This window comes from Dipodomys spectabilis, unplaced genomic scaffold, assembly GCF_019054845.1.
Source record: "Dipodomys spectabilis isolate Male_0828 unplaced genomic scaffold, ASM1905484v1 ptg000118l, whole genome shotgun sequence".
In the NCBI taxonomy this organism is placed as follows: domain Eukaryota; kingdom Metazoa; phylum Chordata; class Mammalia; order Rodentia; family Heteromyidae; genus Dipodomys; species Dipodomys spectabilis.
This window is the reverse complement of record NW_024870795.1, coordinates 795,639-815,922: the sequence shown is the minus strand read 5'-3', so window position 1 is coordinate 815,922 and position 20,284 is coordinate 795,639. Positions and strand designations below refer to the sequence as shown.

Genomic DNA, 20,284 nt, shown 5'->3' with positions numbered 1-20,284 from the left:
TAATTCCTGTAAAGATTGCAAACCCAGGCTGCACCCTGTGGAGAGCCCTCTGGGGCTCTCTTGGTGGTTTAGGTTTGAGCTTAGTGGGAAACCAATGAGACAGGGAGAGGGAGAGAAAGAAAAAAGGAGAGGGGGGAGGGAGAGAGAGGGAGAGAAACAGGAGAGGGAAGAGACTATCATTCTTTAAAATAGCTCTTCCCCTGGGCTCCTACATCCAATCAGCATTGATTCCCCCATAAGGCCCAGCCCTGAACTCTGATCCACAACATCCCCAGCTAGACCTCAGCCTTCACCCCTGCTGGCCCCCCAACTGCTTCCCCCCCCCCTCCTCCTCTTCCTTGTCTTCCTGCTCTGCATAGACACCTTGCTTCAGACTAAGTCTGATCTCTGTCAGGCATTCCCAGCCTGGCCTCTGCCTTTTCCACCCACCTTTCTCATTCATACATCTAGGAATTTCAAGCCCTACTTAGACCCAGGCTTCTTGGGCCACCGAGGGAAGGCTGAGACCCAAAGCCCCTGATGCTCAGAGGTCGGGGACTCAGGACTTCTAGGATTGTCATGGCTGTGTTGACGTGTCTGGGCCTGACATGACAGCCACCTATGAGCTCATACAAGTCACCTCCTTTCCTAGAGCCTCCATTTCCCATTCTAGGAGATGTGAAGCCTTTCCATGGACTTAGGGGTCCTGCTGACTTTGTTTTTTTGTTGGTCATGGGGCTTGAACTCTGGGCCTGGGCGCTGTCCCTCAGCTCTTCAGCTCAAGGCCAGCACTCTACCACTTGAGCCACAGTGCCCCTTCCAGTTTCCTGATGGTTAATTGGACTTTTCCTGCCTGGGCTGGCTTTGAACCGAGATCCTCAGATCTCAGCCTCCTGAGTAGCTAGGGTTACAGGTGTGAGCCACCGGCGCCCAGCTATCCTGCTGACATTTCTAAGCCACATCACCCTGGGAAATAGCTGAGCCCTGGCACCTGCCATCCTCTCAAGAATCAAAGCCCACACTTGAGTGTGGGCACTGAGTGGGGCTCTTAGTATCTTATGTAAATTACCTGGTCACCTTGTAACCAATGGTTTTGGGGGGTCGGTTGTGGAGCTTGAACTCAGCGCCTGAGCAATGTCCCTAAACTTTTTCACTCAAGGCTAGCGCTCTACCACTTAAGCCACAGCACCACTTTCCAGTTTTTGAGTGGTTAATTGGAGATAAGAGTCTCACTGGGACTTTTCTGCCCAAGCTAGCTTTGAACTGCAATCCTCAGATCTCAGGCCTGAATAGTTAGGATTATAAGCATGAGCCACTGGCATCTGGCTGAGCAATGGATTTGGGTTTCCTGTTTGTTCTTTTTCTGGGGGAGGGAGGGGGAAACGTCAGGCCAGACTAGGGCCACCAGCAAGCTCTAATGCCTGGATCACTGAGAGTGAAGAGATGGCAGGAGACAAGTCCAGAGTACCAAGGGTCAAACACCCAGTCCTGGTAGACAGATCCACCAGGCCAGAAATGGGCACCCTTTCCCCCCCCCCTTCCCCAGGAGGGGTGGAAGCCACAAGCCAGTGAGCCAGGGCATTGGCACCAGGGTACAGATTGGGAAGGGAGTCACGGGTTGTGAGAACAGGGGAGGAGGAGACCGCCCACAGGGAAGAAAGCACAGGCGTTGAAGGCATTTATTGGTGAGAAGACGTCTACTGGTCACAAGCTCTGCAAAAGCTCTTGTCGGAACAGCCGTGGACAGGGCAGCACCAGGGACAGGCTGGCAGCACCCTGGGCACAGAGGAACCACACAGGGAGGACAAGGGACCACCTCCCTGCCCCTGCCCCACCCCCCATCTCTCTAAGGTTAAAGTGCAGCTGGGAGGGGGAGGGGAATTGGGAGCTAGATGGGGGGGGTAGGAGGCCAACATGGGCCCCCCTCCCCCAGGGGCCTCCCTGTCCCCAGAGACTCTACTCAGGTCCCACTGGCCTGCCCTCAGCTACCAGGAGAGATGCTCTGCCAGAGTCCCCAGGGGCTTAGAGGTGGCAGGGGAGACACTGGGTGCTCTACAACAGGAGGGGAGCAGGGGTCATGTCCGGTCCATGATGGTCAGGCCCGCCTCCTCCCCCTGGCCAGGAAAGCTCTTTGTTTGCCCCACCCCACACCCAACAGCAGACGAGCCACTGCTGGCAGAGCAAGGCCCAGAGTGTCAGCAGGGTCCTGCCCCGGCCTGACCCCGAGAGTCACTGCACTGAGGAGACTCCTGTCCTAGGGGGTGATGCTTCTCATGGGGAAGGGGACAGAAACCAAAACCAAAACCAAACTCCAGGGCTGGAGCTGCCTGCCTCTGTCAGTGAGGGTCTTTCTAGCCCACCGCTTCCTGCAAGGCAGAGGCTAGCCGGGGACCCCGGGGACCCGTCCTCAGCGCCCCCCCCCCACACACACCCCAGGGGATCCTGCCCCACCAGGAAACTGTGGGCTAGCCATCTCCAGGGTCTCCCCTCACTCCTCGGCAGCTCCCAAAGGTACAGCTCTAGAAGGCAGAAAGGAAGGGCGCCTCACCTTCCCCCAAAGACAGCCCAGAAGACCTCAGCTCCCCGCCCCCACCCCACCTCTTGCATATATTAAATTGTGCAGCCTGGCTCCAGCCCCGCCCCTTCAGGTCTCCATGGCAACTGAGCAGCATTCCAAGTCCAAGTCAGATTCCAAGTCCATCCAGTGCCAAGGGGGGGAGGGGAGGGGAGAAGAGTAGCGGGGCTTGGCTTTGGCCTTTCCCCCTGGCTTCCCCCTACTAGAGGATGAGACCCAACATTCCACAGGGGGACAGGTGGGGAAGAAGAGCTGGGGGGGACATGTCAGTCCTCAGCCCCCTCGTCCTCGGTGTGGGGGGCTCCGGGGGGCTCCTCAGGCTCTGGGGCCTGCCCCCCAGGGTGGGGGTGGGGGTGGGGGCCAGGCGCGGAGCCCGGCCCGTCCTCGCCCTGCACGTACACACTCAGCCCCTCGTGGCTGGGCTCCTTGCCGCAGGCCTGGCAGCTGCAATGCACGATCTTCTCCACCAGCTTCTCCACGCGGGGTACCTCCTCATGGCCGGGGCACTCTAGGGTCACCTGGGGAGGGCACAGGGAGAGAGGGATGTTTCCTGAGCCACCCAGAGGCCATCTCCCCCACCAGGCCCCAACCTGGGGCCCCAGCAGGAGACACCCAATCCTGCCATCCCCACCTACCCTCCCTCTCAGACCCTGGCGGGGTGGGGCACAGACCTCCCTTCGGCATTCCCAGTATACCTGGAGAAAGCTCCTGACCCCTTTCTTAGGCTATCCAGGAACTGCAGGCTGGCCCTGGCTGACCTCTCCACCCCACCCCTTCACCATTCCCCAGCCCTGTGCCATCTGACCTGCCACACAGCCTTTGCCCATGCTGTTTCCTATGCCTAGAAGGGTTTTCCCAGTCCATCCCCCCTACCACTTACTCCAAACTAGGCCAAGCTTAGGTATCATTCCACAAAGAAGCCCCATTCTGAGCCGCCCCCCCCTCACCCAGCTGAGGTTCACCCTGTAGGAACCACATTCATGCCCTGCCTTCCCTGTGTCAACATTGCTAATCATTCCTTTCTTCCTCCCCGCCATCCCTTCCACAGAGCACCTACTCTGTCTAGCTCTGAGGCATGAGAACAGGCATGGTCCCCTAAGGAACCTGGCATGCTCAAATTACCCTGGTACACCTGGAAAGCCGCAGGAGGTGGCATACAGGGCTCTGACTCAGAGAGCCGGTGTCACAGGGATTTGCTTCCGGGGGTTCTGAAAATGACCCCTGGAAAATGATGTTTGAGCCAAGAGCAGATGAATGAAAATTAACGAAGGATGAAGAGGAGGAGGAGGTAGAGTGCTTGCCTTAGCATGCATGAAGCCCTGGGTTCGACTCCTCAGTATCGCATACACAGAAAAAGCCAGAAGTGGCGCTGTGGTTCAAGTGGTAGAGCACTAGCCTTGAGCAAAAGAAGCTCAGGGACAGTGCCCAGGCCCTGAGTTCAAGCCCAAGAACTGGCAAAAATAAAAATGGGCACGACTAGTGAGACAGGCCATGCAGGACCCCACAAGAGGCAGAGATTCTGAACTCAGCCTGTAACTGTGGGAAGAGTTTCAGGACAGCATGATACGCAAACAAGAGCCGCAGGAAGACCCCTTGTCCTCTACAAGTTAGTGCAGACATGTGTGCCAGCCCATGGCCAGGGCCCCCAGTGTTTCTCCAGCACAGGGAAGGGGGGGGGGCTAGTAGGGCGGAAGGATGAGTAGGTGGGGGGTGGTGGAAGGCTTCCTTCCTGAGTAGGGGGTATGGAAGGCTTCCTTCCTGAGTGGGGGAGGGGGGGTGGAAGGCTTCCTTCCTGAGTGGTGGGGAGGCTTCCTTCCTGAGTAAGGGGGGAGGCTTCCTTCCTGAGTAAGGGGGGGGCAGGGGGTGATGGTGGAAGGCTTCCTTCCTGAGTAGGGGGAGTGGGTGGAAGGCTTCCTTCCTGAGTGGGGGGGCTTCCTTCCTGAGTAAGGGGGGAGGCTTCCTTCCTGAGTAGGGGGGAGGGGGTGGTGGAAGGCTTCCTTCCTGAGTGGGGGGGCAGGGGGGAGGCTTCCTTCCTCAGTACCCCGTCCTGTACTCACAATCTCCCACGTGGACCGGGCGGGCATGCAGGAGTCGCAGTGCACCAGGGACTCTGTGGACTGCGGGAAGGTGTTGGGGACGCTGTAGCTGAAGCACTGTCCTAGGCAGGCCCTGTGGGAGCAGAGGGCACCGTGCCTGTCACCCCCAGGGTGGTCACAGTGCACAGCCCTGGTCTTCTTCCCTCCCTGGGCCTGAGCCTGCCCCCACCCTGGGCGGGGGAGGGGGCTCCCACCTGTTCTGAATGGACTTGGCCTCACAGCCGCCGTGGCCCACGATCTGGGTGATGTTCTTGGCTTCGCACCAGGCGCTCTTATCCGGGAACAGGGCCAGCTTGTTGATGGGTGGGGGCGCAGCCAGCAGGATGGCAGGGAGGACAGCCCCCACCAGGACCCGCAGCATGGTGCCCGCGGCCTCCTGAGCCCTGAAACTGAGCACAGAGGGCAGGTGAGGGGGAGTGGCGGTGCTGCAAGTGTGACTCAGCCCTGGGTTCAAAGCCAGCTCTCCCACTCACTAACCAAGCATGCCTCCCCGAACCTCAAAACTGTCCTGTCAGATGGGTAGGAAGAAGAGTGGTGCCTGGCACTGGTGGCTCACACTTACAATCCCAGCTACTCAGGAGGCTGAGATCTGAGGAATGAAGTTCAAAACAAACCTTATCCCCAATCAAGCACCAAAAAGCCAGAAGTGGGGCTGTGACTCAAGTGGTAGAGCGCTAGCCTTGAGGTGAAAAACTGAGGGGCAGCGCCCAGGCCCAGAGTTCAGGCCCCACGACCAACAACAACACCAACAACAACAAAAAAAAACGAGTCTCATAAAATCACAGAAACAGCAGGACAAAGGATGAACTAATGCAACAATGATACTCACTAGACACTATTGGAAATGAACTTTACAACTTGGAGGACGGGGGAGGAGGAGGGGAAAGGAGAAAATGAGGGAGGGGGTGACAGTGTCTAAAACAAAATGTACTTATGTAATTGCCCTGTTCATCACCAGTACAATTAAAAAAAAGGCTCATGGACTTTGCTGCCCAAGCTGGCTTTGAACCGTGACCCTCAGATCTCAGCCTCCTGAGCTGTTGGGGGTCCTCCAGTGGAGTTGGGGGAGTGTAGAGGAAGTGGAGGTGGGGATGCAGCTCGGTGGTGCAGCATCTGCCGGGCACAGGCAAGGCTGCCGGGGTGTGAACCCCAGCACCACAATGGGACTGTCCACACAGCCTCCAGGCAGACCACCGCATTCTGTCACCTAGACGGGTACTACCTAGTTGCCCTGGGAAGTTCAGCTCGACCTCCCCGGCACAGTGAATTCTTACCCTGCTCAGTTGGATGTATTTCCTCCTAGAACCCCCTTTACCATTTCCCACCCCACCCATCCACCATACTGGAGACTATCAAAGCTGAGCCCTGAAGGAGCAATACCAGAGTTTACCAGAAGATGGCGATGCAGGATAGCCTGTGTTTTCAATTAGTGGCTGGAGGGGACCCACACTCCCCCTCACCCCATGTCCCTCTGCCCCTTCTTCAACATTACCTTTCTCCAAGTTTCACTCCCATCTCCACCTCAAAAAGACAAACAGTGAGGTGGCGTTCGGAGGGACTCGGAGAAGGGGACAGTGGAGAATGGGTGATGGGCACACATACGCTGGGTAACCCTTGGACTCTTGCACCTCAGTTTCCTCACCTGTGAAATGAGGGACTTACGCGAGAAAACTCTTAGGAGAGGTGGAACTTGTTTTGTTTTTTGTTTTTAACAAGTTTAGATGGGGAGGCAGGGGATCGTGCTGGGCGGGCGGGCAGGAATCCTTTCCCATCTTGGTCAGGGACTCTGATTCGGGGTGGTTCCCACAGGGATAGGAGTGAGGTTGAAGGGCAGTAGAGGAAGCAGCCCCAGACACCAGGGTGAGAATGGATAGTCCCATTGTGGCCCATCTTCTCCAGAAAGCACGTCAGGGTGGCAGAGGCAGGTGCTCTGACAAGGATCCAGAAGTGTCCAGGGATGGGGCTGGCTCTCTGCTCCTGCAGAGAAATCTGGGTGCGCTGGCTGGGCAGGGCTAGGGGGCAGGGGCAACCTGCCCTGCTCCATCATACCCAGCTCTTCCCCCATCTAGCAGACCTCAGCCCTGCACCTCCTCCATCACAAGATAGCCTCTACCCCCGGCCCAGCAAGGACACAGAAGCTGGCGAGTGTGGGATAGCGGCCCCCGACCCCCTCCTCCTGCCCTGTCCTCGATCTCACCCACACACTTCCAGACTGGCCCACAAGATGCACGGCAAGGCCTGTGGTTTTGGTACAATCCCATCCTCACCAAATAGAACAGGCTTTGTTTCTCGCTGCTTTTTGAAGCAGTGTCCAGGAGACTTCCTGCCCCCTCACAGGTCCTCTGCCCTCCCTAGAAAATCAGCCTGAGTGGAGGGCCCTAAAGTCCATTTAAAGCTAGAGCTCCCTGCCCCCCCTGGCTGAGCTGGCCCTTCTTGAGCTCAGAAACTTATTGCCTCCTTAGGAACAACAGGCCAGGTGGGACCAGGAGACTAAGGCAGGGAGTGGTGTTAGGATCTCGGAGGCAACTGCCTGTAATGATCCCAGAGAAGGGTGTGAGTCAGAATCGGAGCTGAATTAGGAGTAGGATTGAGCCTTCAGAGCAGGATTGGGTTGAAGTTAAACCAAATGGAGACGCTTGGAGTTAAGGTAACGGTGCATTTGAGGTGGGCAGTCAGTGGCCTAGAGTTGGGTTACAGGTTATTAACACCAGCTTTGTAAGAATTTAGGAGGAAATATAAACTGATGCAGAAGGCCACCTGCAAAAAGAACACGCCCTGCCCTGCCAGGAGCTCGAAGCAGGCAATGAGGCCACCTCCAATTCTGCAGCCCAGCAGCCCAAGTTCCAGCAGACTGGACACTCCCACCAGACACGTGGCCCCTCCAGTCCCAATGTTGGACCCAGACCCCCCCCCTCAGGGCTGTGTGTCCTCCAGGACTAGACGTTACCTCTCAGAACTCTTCCCCAACCCTAACAAGGAAGCCTATACTCTCTCCTTGGGAAAGAACTGAGAAGATTGGAAGAAAATACGCAGCACCCAGTTGGTACCCACTGAGGCTAGCTCTCTTTCCCCAGAGGGATCATGGGAAAGGCTGGGCAGCATCTGGAACAAGGCTGGGGAGGGAGATCAGGATTTGACCCTGTACTGTAGCAGGTGGGCTACTAACTACCCTTGAAGAAGAGAAAGAAACAAACAGTGAGAGCCCCCCCCCCCCCTTCTTCCTGCCAGCTCTCTGGTGTTCAGATACTGCTGAACTTAAAAGAGGCCACAGATCAGAGTTCCAATTCCACTCTGATTCTCCAAAGTCAAGCATGTGGTGGATCCTAGCTCCTCGGGGCCACAGTGAAGCTTAGCCAGGTGCCCTTAGCACAGGTAATTCCTCCAAGGCCTCCAGCACCACCCATACAGAAAAGAAGCAGCAGACCCATTTCAACTCTGTGGAAATCCACTCACCAGTCACAAAAATAGCTCGGCCCTATCTCCCACCCCAGGGAAGGGAGCCAGGAGCAAACACAGACAGGCCCTGGGGCATCTAAGGAGATGCTGGTCCAGAAAGTCCCTTGAGAAGGCCAGAGAGGTCAGGCAAGCAAGGACACAGCCCTGGACTTCCAGGCAGGCCTCTGGGGCCACGCCAAACCTACCAGAACCCATAAGATGCTCTCCAGAAATGCAGATGCCCAGGCACATCTGCACAGAGCAGGGTGTGACCAACAGGGTATCTGTAGGAAGAAGCCGGGCACCAGTGGCTCACACCTGTACTACCAGCTACTCAGGAAGTTGAGATCTGAGGATCAAGGTTCAACACTAGCTCAGACAGAAAAGTCCATAAGACTCTTTATCTCCAAGTAAGCTCCCAAAAAAGCCACAAGGGGAGCTGTGATTTAAGTGCTAGCCTGGAGGAAAAACGCTTAGGGACAGTGCCCAAGACCTGAGTTCAAGCCCCAAAACTGGAACAAAAACAACAAAGAAACAATTGGAGGAGGGACCCAGATCTCCCCATCCATATGTGTGGCAGACAAATATTCACGGGCCATTTCCTCTTCTGGTAAGTTCTTAATATTCAGGATTACTTAAGCCTTTCCCAGGATATTCAAAATAGACTATACTCCAATGTCTATGCCTCTCTCTGTCTCTGTCTCCCTCTCTGTACTGATGCATGTGCACATGTGTGTGTGTACACACAGAGCTCCCCTCTAATCCAGTTCCTGTTTCCACACCTGGGGGGGGAGGGCACTCCCACATTGCTCTAGTGTCTCCATGGAGACTTCTGCCTGTGGCCTCAGCAGCCCGCTACATGGGAACACCCACCATCACGTGTGGGGTTGTGCTCAAGTCAAACTCAATGCTCCCCATATCCTACTCCTTTCCTACCTTCACATACTCACACCAAGACAAGGGCTGGGTCTCTTCCCCACAATCTTAGTTCAACCACCCAGATCTTTCTGTGCCTCAGTTTCCCCATCTGCGAAGGAGTGATGGTAACCTCCTGGCTCCTCAGAAGAGCCCCACTGGAGAGGGAGGCACGGTGGGCTTGTGTTTCAGGAAGCTGAGACGCATGCTGGCGTGAGACCTGATCTGAGGGACACCTCCAGCAAATAAGCGGGTGGCTGGCAAGGGTTTTTATACACTGTCCAATGGCCCCAGACACACCCACTTGCTGAGCATGGAGCCCACGCAGACTTGGTCCCTTGAATGACACAGGGCTGAAGAACGCAGCCTCTCCGCTAGCTGCAGTAGCCCATGTGCCCAGCTGTGCATGCAGGCTGGCGCAGAGGGTGTGGCACTGGTGGCTGCAGCCCTAGGCTTATGGATCAGCAGGGTGGAGCAATCCTCCAGGTCTTGGAATGCGTTCAGGGACTTCCTTGAATGGTGCAACTGAAAACGCTGCTCTTGGTTAGGGGCAAGGCAGTGTCAGGCTTCAGGTCTACACTCACTCAGGCCAGGCCGGGCTCTGGTCAGCCTACAGGGTTTCCTGGGTACTCTGGTGGATTCCAGGATGTGATTGGGCCAAAGCCCATCCACTGGCTCACCATGTGCCTGGAGGCAGGAGAGTCCAATGGTTACATACCAAGCCACCGACCATCTCCGGCCTCACCTAAACTTCATGCTTGCCACCCGTGAAACGGGCAGCGTGACCCGGAAGAGTCTGTTTTGCCAGGTTCCCTCGGGAAGAGTTTGGCTCCACCACCGTGATTCCAGGACCCCTTTCTCACCACAGGGTGGCTTCCTTCCTTCCTTCTCACTGTTAGCATTGGGCTGGCCAGGGCATGAGCCGGCCGGCCATCCAGCTGGCTGATACACAAGGTCATACTCATGCCATCTAGGCCTGCCTGCGTCCACCAGGCCAGCTCCGCCTTCCCACCCTGGCCACCTCTGTGCTGGACCCCCAACCTGAGCCACTGGCCCTGCTGCCCACAGACCCAAAACAGTCTCCAAAACAAATCCATGCTAATGAGCTGTGGCGAGGCTGGCCTGCACATCTGCTCAGCAGAAGTCCCACAGCACACCTCACCAACAACCCTGCATGCCCGCCCGCCCAGCAGCCTCCGACCCCTGGGGTTGCGGGTGGAAGAAAAGGAGCTAAGCTCAGTCTGAAATTTCACTTTAAATTAATGAGGCCATATCCTTGGCTAAGGCAGAACACCTACTCTCTCCGGACCCCTCCCCCACACAGGGCCTAGGAGACAGGTGGGGCTCGCAAGTGTGGGTGGAGAGGGGTGGGGGTCACCAGGCAAAAGCTCCAGCCTGCGTCTTCTTGGGGCCCAACTCCACGCAAGCCACACCAGGCAGCCGCAGCATCTGGGGGCGTCTCTGAGGCAGTAACAAAGGCTGAGGGATTCCTGTGGACAAGTCCCTCCCGCTGTCCCCATCCTGGGCCAACAGGCAGCTTTCTTAGCTTGTTACCAGTTACAGGCTGGTGGCCTCCAGCTGAGAGAGGGCCTCAGAAATCCTAGGACGGTGGCCTTCTTTCTCGACGCCCTAAGCTAGCAGCTTAGGCAGCTGCTCCCTTCAACCGAGCCTTGTAAACTTTCGAATCCCAATCGCCCCGCCCTGGTAGCGGGGCGGCGGGCGGGCAGGTGGCGGGCAGCCGGGCCCTGGGGTGCAGAGGGTGGGAGATCTGAAGAGAACCGACCTGGGGGAAAGCTGGCGGTCCGGGTCCCAGCCTCCGCTCCGGAGAGGGGGTCACCCAGGCCAGGCCCGGGAGCCAGCAGCAGGGGGAGGGAGGGCGGAAGGGTTTTGCGTCTTTCACCAGGCTTGATAAACTATCCACGAACCCACCTGGGGGTACGAGCCTCGGACACTGGGAAGGGGGGGGTGGTGGTGCTGAGAACTGGGGGTCGGGGCTTAGGCTGGTGGGCAGACAGCACAGAGAGGGCAACCGAGGGAAAACGTGAAGGCACGGACACAAGCCCAGGAACACTGAACACGGAGGCGGAGGAGGAACAGCGGGACCGAACCAGAGAAAGAGTGGAGCGGAAATGGAGCGAGGGAGAGCCGGGGCCACCCGGGATCCGGGCACAGAATCGAGAACGGGGGCGAAGGGAGGCAGGGAGGCTGGAGCGCCCGAGGGTCCGGGCGGCGCGGCCGGGGCCCGGCGGAGCCGCAGGGCGCGCGAACCGGGCGGCCCGCACCCTGGGGCTGCCCCGGCTCGCACTGGGCCACGCGTCCCGCTCCCACTTCGTCTCTGGGCCGCGATCGGAACCCCGGGGAACCGCCACCAGGGATCGGAAGCCCGGGGAGAGGGCGGAGATGGGCTCTGGACGCAGCGGCGCGCCCGGGCCACCCGGAGCCGGCGTCCGGAGGTGCCCCGCCGAGTCCCCGAACTCCCCGGCGCGAGGCGGCACCGCGGCTCGCGGCCGGGGGCGCGGCGCTCCACGGGCACGGCCGGAGCCTCCGTCCGCTCGGCGCCCGCGTGCGGCCCGGGCGGGACTTACCACTCAGGGCGGCGGCTCCTCGGAGCCGGGTGCGGGCCCCGGCGCTCCGGGAGGCTGGGCGAGGCGGAGGGCCGGGCTGGGGCGGCCCCGCGAGGCTCGGCTGGGGCTGCGCGGCGCGCCGTCTGCGGCCCGGGCGGGCGCGCGGTGCGGGGGAGCGGCGAGCGGAGCGGCTCCGACGTCAGGGAGTCTCCGCTCCAAATAGGGAGCGAGGGCGGGGGCAGCGAGGGGAGGGACGCGCGGGAGAGCGCGGGGCGGGAGAGCGGGCGGGGAGAGGGGCCGAGACCCGGCGGGCGCAGCGCCCCTCCTGCGCGCCCGCCCGCTCGCGATCGCCTGGCCCGGCCACAGCGCGGCCCGGCCCGACCCGACGGCGCGGTGCGGCGGCCCGGACGCCTGGCCGGCGCCGGGGAGAAAAGGGCACGCGCCGGGCGCCCCAGCCGGTCCTCAGACGCCCTCCCTTTCGCCTGACTTTTTCCGAGACGGGGTTGTCAGGCCATGCCAAGCCTGGGGGGTGACAAAAGATGCATGGAGGCGCCCTTTCCGTGGGCGCTGGGCATGGTGGACCTGCTCTGGGCGTGGCGCTCCAGTCCTTGTCTTCCGGAGCCCAGCCCACCGCGCGCCCAGCCTAGCTGCTCCCGGGCGCGCGGCCCGGTTCCGCGGGGCGCAGTGTGTTCCTCGGATCGCCGCCAGGCCGCGGGGTTTAACCATCCCGAGCAGCGGGACCCGGGCGCCCAGCTTGCCCCCTCGGAGCCAGAGCTCTGCAAAACCGACCCGACCTCTCTAGAAGGCCTCTGGGAGGAGCCGAGCGCCGGGGTCCCGCTCAGTCTGGGCGGGCCGGGCGGGGCTGGGGGAGTGGGTCATCCACCCGACCAGACCCTGAGTTGCGCTTTGTTCCCAGAGAGTGACGGCTCGGGGCACCTCGGGGACGCAGTTGTGGGACCCGAAGATTCCGCTGCACATCAGAGTTATCTCTGGTCCATGTATTTTTTTTCATTTATTTTTATTGTGAAAATACTGTACACAGGGCTTACAATTACATGGACAAGGTAATGAGTACATTTCCTATCAAGCATTGTAGCCTCCTCCTTTGTTTCCCCTTCCCATCCCTTTGGTCCACGTATTTAACCCTTCCTCCCCCCCCCCCCCCCCCCCCCCCCCCGCGCGTCGGACCGATCCCTGCCGAGGAAGCCCTTCCTGCCCACGGTGGTGGGGCTCCTAGTGCCAACCCACTGCGACCCCAGCTCCTTCGCTTCTCCAAATCCAACGATGCTCCCCAGCTGTTAAGCATGCTGTTCCCTCCTCCTGGAGCTCCTCTGTCCCCCTGTCCTATACTGGAAAGCCTTTCCAAGACCACCACCTCCGTGTGTGTGTGTGTGTGTGTGTGTGTGTGTGTGTGTGAGAAAGAGAGAGAGAGAGATTTCAGTGTCCTCAGTGCAGATGTGGATCCAGAGGAGCTGTCTGATGTATTTAATTGAATGAAGTAAGTACCGATCAGCCTTTCCATCATGGTAACAACTACAACAGCTCACAGATCCTGAGCGTTTCTGTGCACAGGAAGCCTAAGCAGTTTACATGCTCACACCAAACCTATGAGATAAAGTCATTGTCAGCCCCACCTCCACAGAAGCCAGTTTGATGCATGGTACACGGTAGGCACTCAGGAAATGTTTGGTGTTTTGCAGATGGAGAGGTGGAGCCTGCCACCACTGTTCTCAGTGTGGACCTGGGCAGCGCAGGACCATGCCTTATCTTTTTTTTTTTTGGGACTTGAACTCTGGGCTTGGGTGCTGTCCTTGCGCTCTACAGTTCAAGGCGATCGCTCTACCACAGCACCACTTCCAGTTTTCTTTTTTTTTTTTTTGGGGGGGGTCCAGTTGTGGGGCCTGAACTCTGGGCCTGGGCAATGTCCCTCAGCTCTTCAGCTCAAGGCTAGCACTCTACCACTTGAGCCACAGCACCACTTCCGGCTGTTTTCTTTTTGCTTATGTGGTGCTGAGGAATCGAACCCAGGGCCTCAGGCATGCAAGGCAAGCGCTCTACCACTGAGCCACCTTCCCAGCCCCCACTTCCAGTTTTCTAGTGGTTTATTGGAGATAAGAGTCTCAGGGACAGCCAGGCGCTGGTGGCTCACGCCTGTAATCCTAGCTACTCAGGAGGCTGAGATCTGAGGATCGCGGTTCAAAGCCAGCCCAGGCAGGAGAGACCGTGAGACTCCTATCTCCAATAAACCACCAGAAAACCGGAAGTGGCGCTGTAGCTCAAGTGGTAGAGCGCTCGCCTTGACCTAAAGAGCTGAGGGACAGCGCCCAGGCCCAGAGTTCAAGCCCCATGACCGACAAAAAAAAAAAAAAAGTCTCAGGGACTTTCCTGCCCAGGCTGGCTTGGAACCTCCATCCTCAGATCTCAGCCTCCTAAGTAGCTAGGATTACAGGCGTGAGCCACCAGCGCCTGGCGTGCCTTATCTTTTCTTTCTCTTTCTTTCCTTCCTTCCTTTTTTCTTTCTTCCTTCCTTCCTTTCTTCCTTTCTTCCTTTTCTGCTGGTCCTGGGGCTTTAACTCAGGGCCTGGGCACTGTCCCTGAGCTTCTTTTGCTTAAGGCTAGCACTCTACAACTTGAGCCACAGCACCTCCTCTGGCTTTTTCTGAGGACTCTAACTCAGGGCTTCACGCATGCTAGGCAAGCACTCTATCACTAAGCCACATTCCCAGCCCCCAGCACCTGTTTTCTAAGAATCTACTCCCATGCTGTAAGAGCCTAACTGGATAGCCTAATGGACATGACAGATCACACAAGGAGCCAGGGTATCAGGTGGGATCCTAACCAGTGCACTTGATAGTAGCAGGGAGCTTCTGGAACAATCCCAACACCTAATCAAGGACATGGAGATCCACTGGCACCTGTGGGGCATGCCTATAATCTTAGCTACTCAGGAAGCTGAGATCTGAGGATTGCCGCTCGAAGTCAGCTTAGGCAGAAAAGTCCGTGAGACGCCAAGTAACTACCAAAAAGCTGGAAATGGAGGTATGGTTCAAGTGGCACAGCACCAGCCTTGAACAACAAAGCTAAAAGACAGCACTCAGGTTTTGAGTTCAAGCCCCATTACTGCCACCAAAAAAAAAGGGGGTACAGAGTTTGGAGCTGAGATGAAGACAGGCCACATAATTGTCCAGGCCACCTGTGAACAAGGGGCCTAGTCACCATATCCATCAATGCCTACAGTTTTATGGCAGGCATTACCTAAGCACTGTGGCTCATCTAATTCTTATCTCAGTCCTGTCATTGCCCCATTATACAGGTGAGGAAAATCAAGGCATCTAAGTGTAGTTACCTGGCCAAGATCTCATGGCTAGTGACTAACAAAGACCGGCCTGGACCTCACTCACAGCCCATGCTCCTGAGTCCACCTCGACCTTCTGGCAGCCTCAGAATCCCTCCCTCCCACGGGGCTGCAGTGGGGATGCTGTGCCCACAGGACCCAGGGGAGTAGGGCCCCAGCGGGAAAGGCAAAACCTGTCATGTCAGAGTCTCCAAGCTCCAGGAGATGCACCTGGCTAGCAGTGCAACTCCAGCTGCCCGGACAGGCCTGGCTGGCACAGGGCATGGGCTGGCAGCCAGAGCCTGCTGGCCCTAGGCCAGCCTCTTGGGGCCGAGGTAATGTGGGGCCCAGAGCTGGGGACTGGAGGGTTGGAAACCCCCCTCCCCAGCTCATTAGCAAACATCTGGGCTTAGGAAAATGACCGACCTGGAATGTGACTGGGCTGTGGGGAGCTGCTCCCTCCCTGAGTCCTGGGAATGTGAGCTCCCTCCCACAGGGCACTGGCTCGGGCCAGCTGTTTCCTCTAATCCTGTCAGCCTGGCCTCCGCGGGGGTCCAAACCTCTGTACTCTCCCAGAGAAAGAGAGTGAAAACAAGCCTTCCTTCCCAGTCAAGCCCACAGTCCTGCCTTCTCTTCTAAAGGAAGAGATTGGGAGAGTCCACATTGGCAGGGCGGGAGCTGGGAGCAGCCAGCAGAAGCTCTGAGTCTCCCTGCTTGGTTTGATTCCTTGCTCCATCCCTGGAAAAGGAAATTAGCAATGGTACACATTCTCCACAGAGTCATTGCCAGGATTCATTCCTGGACATAACAAATATTTATTGGACCTACTATGTGCCAGACAGTCACAAACGTCTTTGGAGACACAACAAGAGGACAGGCCAATAAAGTCCAAGCCTTCTTCAAGAAAGTTATATTCTGCAGAACTTAGGAACAGAGAGGCCAATGGCTTAGCTAGTAAACAGATGAATGGCTTTCCCAGACTGAAGGTGCATGGATGATGGGGGGTGGAGGGGAGTGGGGAAAGAAACTTCAGAAAGCATTGCAAAGAGGTAAACACTGGAGGTGAGATTCTGATGAGAAGGAGCCAGGATTCAAGGAGATAAATGGATGTAAAATGCTGGGCATGGTTCCTGGAAAATAGCACATGCTCCATAAAATGAAAACTATTTATAGCATAGGAAAGGTGCAGAAGGCAGATTCCTGGGTAGACTCCAGGCTTTAGCACAAAGCTCTCACCTTATCTAAGTAATGGCCTTTCTGAGCCTCAGTTTCTCCATCTGGGAAGTAGAAATGTTAGTGGTACCTATGACAAGAGTGCTTCAAGAATTCACTGAGTGGGCCCACCCCCCACAGGTGGTGGCTATGATGATCATCGCAATGGCATCCTTTCCCACAGAGGACAGACTTGCCCAGATCCAGGACCAAAGCCAGGTATCCTGACCTTAAGCTCATCTATCCCTCTGGGCTGTGTCCCTCAAAGGGCTGTCGAGGGTGTAGGAAGTAAAGCCATGGCAGGACTGGAGAACAGAAATGAGGCCCCAGAGAGGAGAAAAATTATTTTGGTACAGGTCCTCAAGGCCTAGGCCCTGTCGCTGAGTTCTGTTGCTCAAGGCTAGCATTCCACCACTTGAGCCACAGCTCCACTTCTAGATTTTTGGAGGTTAATTGGACATAAGTGTATCACAGATACACTTATGCTGTGTAGGCTGGCTGTGAACTATGACCCTCAGATCTCAGCCTCCTGAGTAGCTAGGATTAAAGTTCTGAGCCACCAGCATCTAGTTTGGGAAAAAAATAATAAATCAAATGCTCTTTGTAAGTAGTGTTGGGAGATCAAGAATCAAAGAAAGGGATCATGCCTAGGAATGTGGCTTAGTGGTAGAGTGCTTGCCTAGCATGCATGAAGCCCTGGGTTCAATTCCTCAGTACCACATAAACAGAAAAAGCCAGAAAGGGGTGCTGTGGCTCAAGTGGTAGATTGCTAGCCTTGAGCAAAAGATGCTCAAGGACAGTGCCCAGGCCCTGAGTTCAAACCCCAGGACTGGCAAAAAAAAAAAGAAAGAAAGGAAGGAAGGAAGGAAGGAAGGAAAGATACTGATTATTAAGAATGGGAGAAAGGCCAGGCGCTGGTGGCTCACACCTATAATCCTAGCTACTCAGAAGGCTGAGATCTGAGGATCACAGTTCAAAGCCAGCCAGGGCAGGAAAGTCCTTGCGACTTTTTATCTCCAATCAACCACCAGAAAGCCAGAAGTGGCGCTGTGGCTCAAGTGGTAGAGTGCTCACTTTGAGCTGAAGAGCTAAAGGACCATGCTCAGGCCCAGAGTTCAAGCCCCATGATCGGAAAAAAAAGAAAAAAAGAAAAAAAAAAGAAAATGGGAGAAAGAAGAAGAGAGTCAGAGACAAGAGCTGAATTCCAGGAATTTTGGAGTGGGAATATGACCTGAATTCTGGAGTGGGACTGTGAGCCCACGTGTGACATAAGCAATTGTCCATAAAGTACAGCAGTGAACATTGTCTCCAAATCTGTAAAAAATAGCCACTCTGTCATCAGCAGTGTGGCCTAGATGCCCAGATGGGGGCCGAGGACTACAAAGGAACCAGCTTGCGCTCTAGCACCCCCTTTGCCCCAGGTGTTTGTGGCCTTCTCCCTCATTACTCCCCGTCCTCCACAATTGGCAGCATTCAGTCCTCCTCTGGACCCTTCAGGCTAGACATTAGACAAATGAATTCCTTTACAACTTGCTTCTCCATTTTTTTTCTTTTTTCTTTTTGTGGGTCATGGGGCTTTAACTCAGGGTCTGGGTGCTGTCCTTGAGCTTCTTTTACTCAAGGCTAATGCTCTAGCTTGAGCCAGAGCTCTACTTCTGGCTTTTGGGGAATAGTATATTGGAAATAAGAGTCTCACAAGGCTTACCTGTCTATGGCTGGCTTTGAACTGCGATACTCAGATCTCAGTCTCCTGAGTAGCTAGGATTATAGCTGTGAACCACCAGCAGCACCCAACCATTTCTTTTTCTTTTTCCTCCCTTCCATCTTTTCCAGTTTTCATCTCCCAGCATCCCACACATTACAGCAGCAAGTGGGAAAATAATTTTTCCTCCTCAAAGAATTGGTCTGTTGTGTAGATTTCATATTCAACAAAGGGTAAAGTTTTTGGCTTTTTTTTTTTTTTTGAAGTTTTTGTGCTCAAGACAAATTCTTCAGGGGGAGTCCTCTTTCTGGAAGATGAAAGTTGGAAAATAGACAAAAGAAACAAGTAGGCTCAAGAACAAGCCTCTGGGGCTGGGAAGGTGGCTCAGTGGTAGAGTGCTTGCCTTGCATGCCTGAGGCCCCGGGTTCGATTCCTCAGCACCACATAAACAAAAAGAAAAAAGCTGGAAGTGGCGCTGTGGCTCAAGTGGTAGAGCGCTAGCCTTGAGCTGAAGAGCTGAGGGACATTGCCCAAGCCCAGAGTTCAGGCCCCATGACTGGACCAAAACAAAACAAAAAAAAAAACAAGCCTCTGGCCATATGCACAAGTACACTTGGGATACCTTGGTAGCCACAGTTTGTTCCCCATGAACCTGCCATTTTGGACAAAAGGGGTTGGACCACAGTGAACAACTGACCAGGCTGGGTCAATCAAATGTTTTCTCAGGGAGATCTGAGAGGCACAGGGACACTCATGAAGAGAGAGTTTTCCAAATGGAACTCTGGCTGCTGAAGCTGACAAGATCTTGTGTCTGGATCAGCTGTGCATCCTTGATGTTTACCTTTTCCTTGGAGCCTAGGAGCATCTCTGGCATCTCACAGCCTCAGGCTGACTTGTGGGAGTTGTTACTTCCTCTTAAAAAGTGTTGATTAGCCAGACAGGCACCAGTGGCTCATACCTGTAATCCTAGCTACTTAGAAGATCTGAGGGTCACAGTTCAAAGCCAACCCAGGCAGGAAAGTCCATGAGACTCTTATCTCCAATTAACCAGCACAAAACCCAAAGTGGAGGTATGGTTTTTTGTTGTTTTTTTCTTTGCCTCGAGCAAAAAAAGCGAAGGGTCAGTGCCCAATCCTGGAGTTTAAGCCCCAGTACCAGCACGCACACACAAAAAGTGCTGTTGCTTAAGGCTGGGAGTGTGACTTCATGTAAAGTGCTTGCCTAGCATGCATGAAACCCTTTCAATTCTCAGTACCACATAAGCAGAAAAAGCTGGAAGTGGCTCTGTCATGAGGCTTGAACTTGTGCTCTCATCCTTTTGGTGAGACCCTCCAAAGGAAATGCATTAAGGATTCTGGACAGGTATGTGGTGTTCATGCTTGTAATCCCAGCTGCTCAGCATCAGAGACAGGCATCTGTCCAGTATGAGATCAGCCCAGGCAAAAAGTTATCAAGATCCTGGGGCTGGGAAGGTGGCTCAGTGGTAGAGTGCTTGCCTTACATGCATGAGGCCCTGGGTTCAATTTCTCAGCACCACATAAGCAAAAAGAAAAAAGCCAAAAGTGGTGCTGTGGCTCAAGTGGTAGAGCGCTAGCCTTGAGCTGAAGAGCTGAGGGACAGCGCCCAGGCCCAGAGTTCAGGCCCCATGACTGGACCCCCCCCCAAAAAAAAAAGTTATCAAGATCCTATCTCCGAAACACGTAGTAGAGTCAAGCACTGATGGCTCATGCCTATAATCCTAGCTACTCAGGAGGCTGAGATCTGAGGATCATATTTTGAAGCCAGCCTGGGAAGGAAAGGCTGTGAGACTCTTGTTTCCAAGAGTCAGAAAAAGCCCAGAGTGGTGCTGTGGGTCAAGTGTTAGAACACTAGCCTTGAGCACAAAAGAGGCTCAGGGACAATGCTCCAAATCCTGAGTTCAAGCCTCTGGACTAGCAAAAACAAAACAATAACAAAACAAAACCGACATCTACTAAGAGTTCAGCGCCATGCCAGGTTCTCTAGGTGAGAGCTGCCCTTTAAGGGAGGGGGAGATTGCACAGAAATGGGTAAGTAGTGCAATGCAAAAGTCCCTGCAGGACTCTGGGAAGTGAGAAAGCATGGGTGGGAAGAAAGATCTGGATAAGGACTTCCACTTTTCAAAAACATGATCCTTTCTGCACCTGGTTACTACCAGGTTGCAATAACACTAGATGGCCCAGAAGCGGCCCCAGAATCCTTTTCTCTATTTCTTTTTTATCCCTGCTCTGAGCATGAAGGGTAAGTATTCTGTGTGTGTGTGTGTGTGTGTGTGTGTGTGTGTGTGTGTGTGTGTGTGTGTGTGTGTGTGTGTGTGTGTGTGTGTGTGCCAGTTCTGAGGCTTGAACTCAGGGTTTGGAGCATTGTCCCTGAGCCTCTTTTGTACTCAAGGCTAGCCCTCTAACACTTGACCCATAGCACCACTCTGGGCTTTTTCTGACTCTTGGAAACAAA

At 55.5% G+C, this 20,284-nt stretch overlaps 1 protein-coding gene across 2 annotated transcripts; it reads right to left on the bottom strand.

Annotated features, from left to right (window-relative positions):
• Positions 1-1,644: 1,644 nt before the first annotated feature.
• Nbl1 (NBL1, DAN family BMP antagonist) lies at positions 1,645-11,680 on the bottom strand. Of its 2 annotated transcripts, none has more exons than XM_042688751.1 (4): positions 11,586-11,680; positions 4,845-5,039; positions 4,612-4,723; positions 1,645-3,072 (listed from the first exon to the last, which is right to left on the bottom strand). In XM_042688751.1, exons 2-4 carry the CDS (start codon positions 5,009-5,011, stop codon positions 2,821-2,823), a joined length of 531 nt encoding a protein of 176 aa, XP_042544685.1. In that variant the 5' UTR covers positions 5,012-5,039; positions 11,586-11,680; the 3' UTR covers positions 1,645-2,820. The 2 variants fall into 2 exon arrangements, with proteins under 2 accessions (XP_042544685.1, XP_042544686.1); XM_042688752.1 differs by lacking the exon at positions 11,586-11,680 and adding an exon at positions 10,042-10,227 and having other exon boundaries at positions 4,845-5,033.
• Between the last annotated feature and the right edge of the window lie 8,604 nt (positions 11,681-20,284).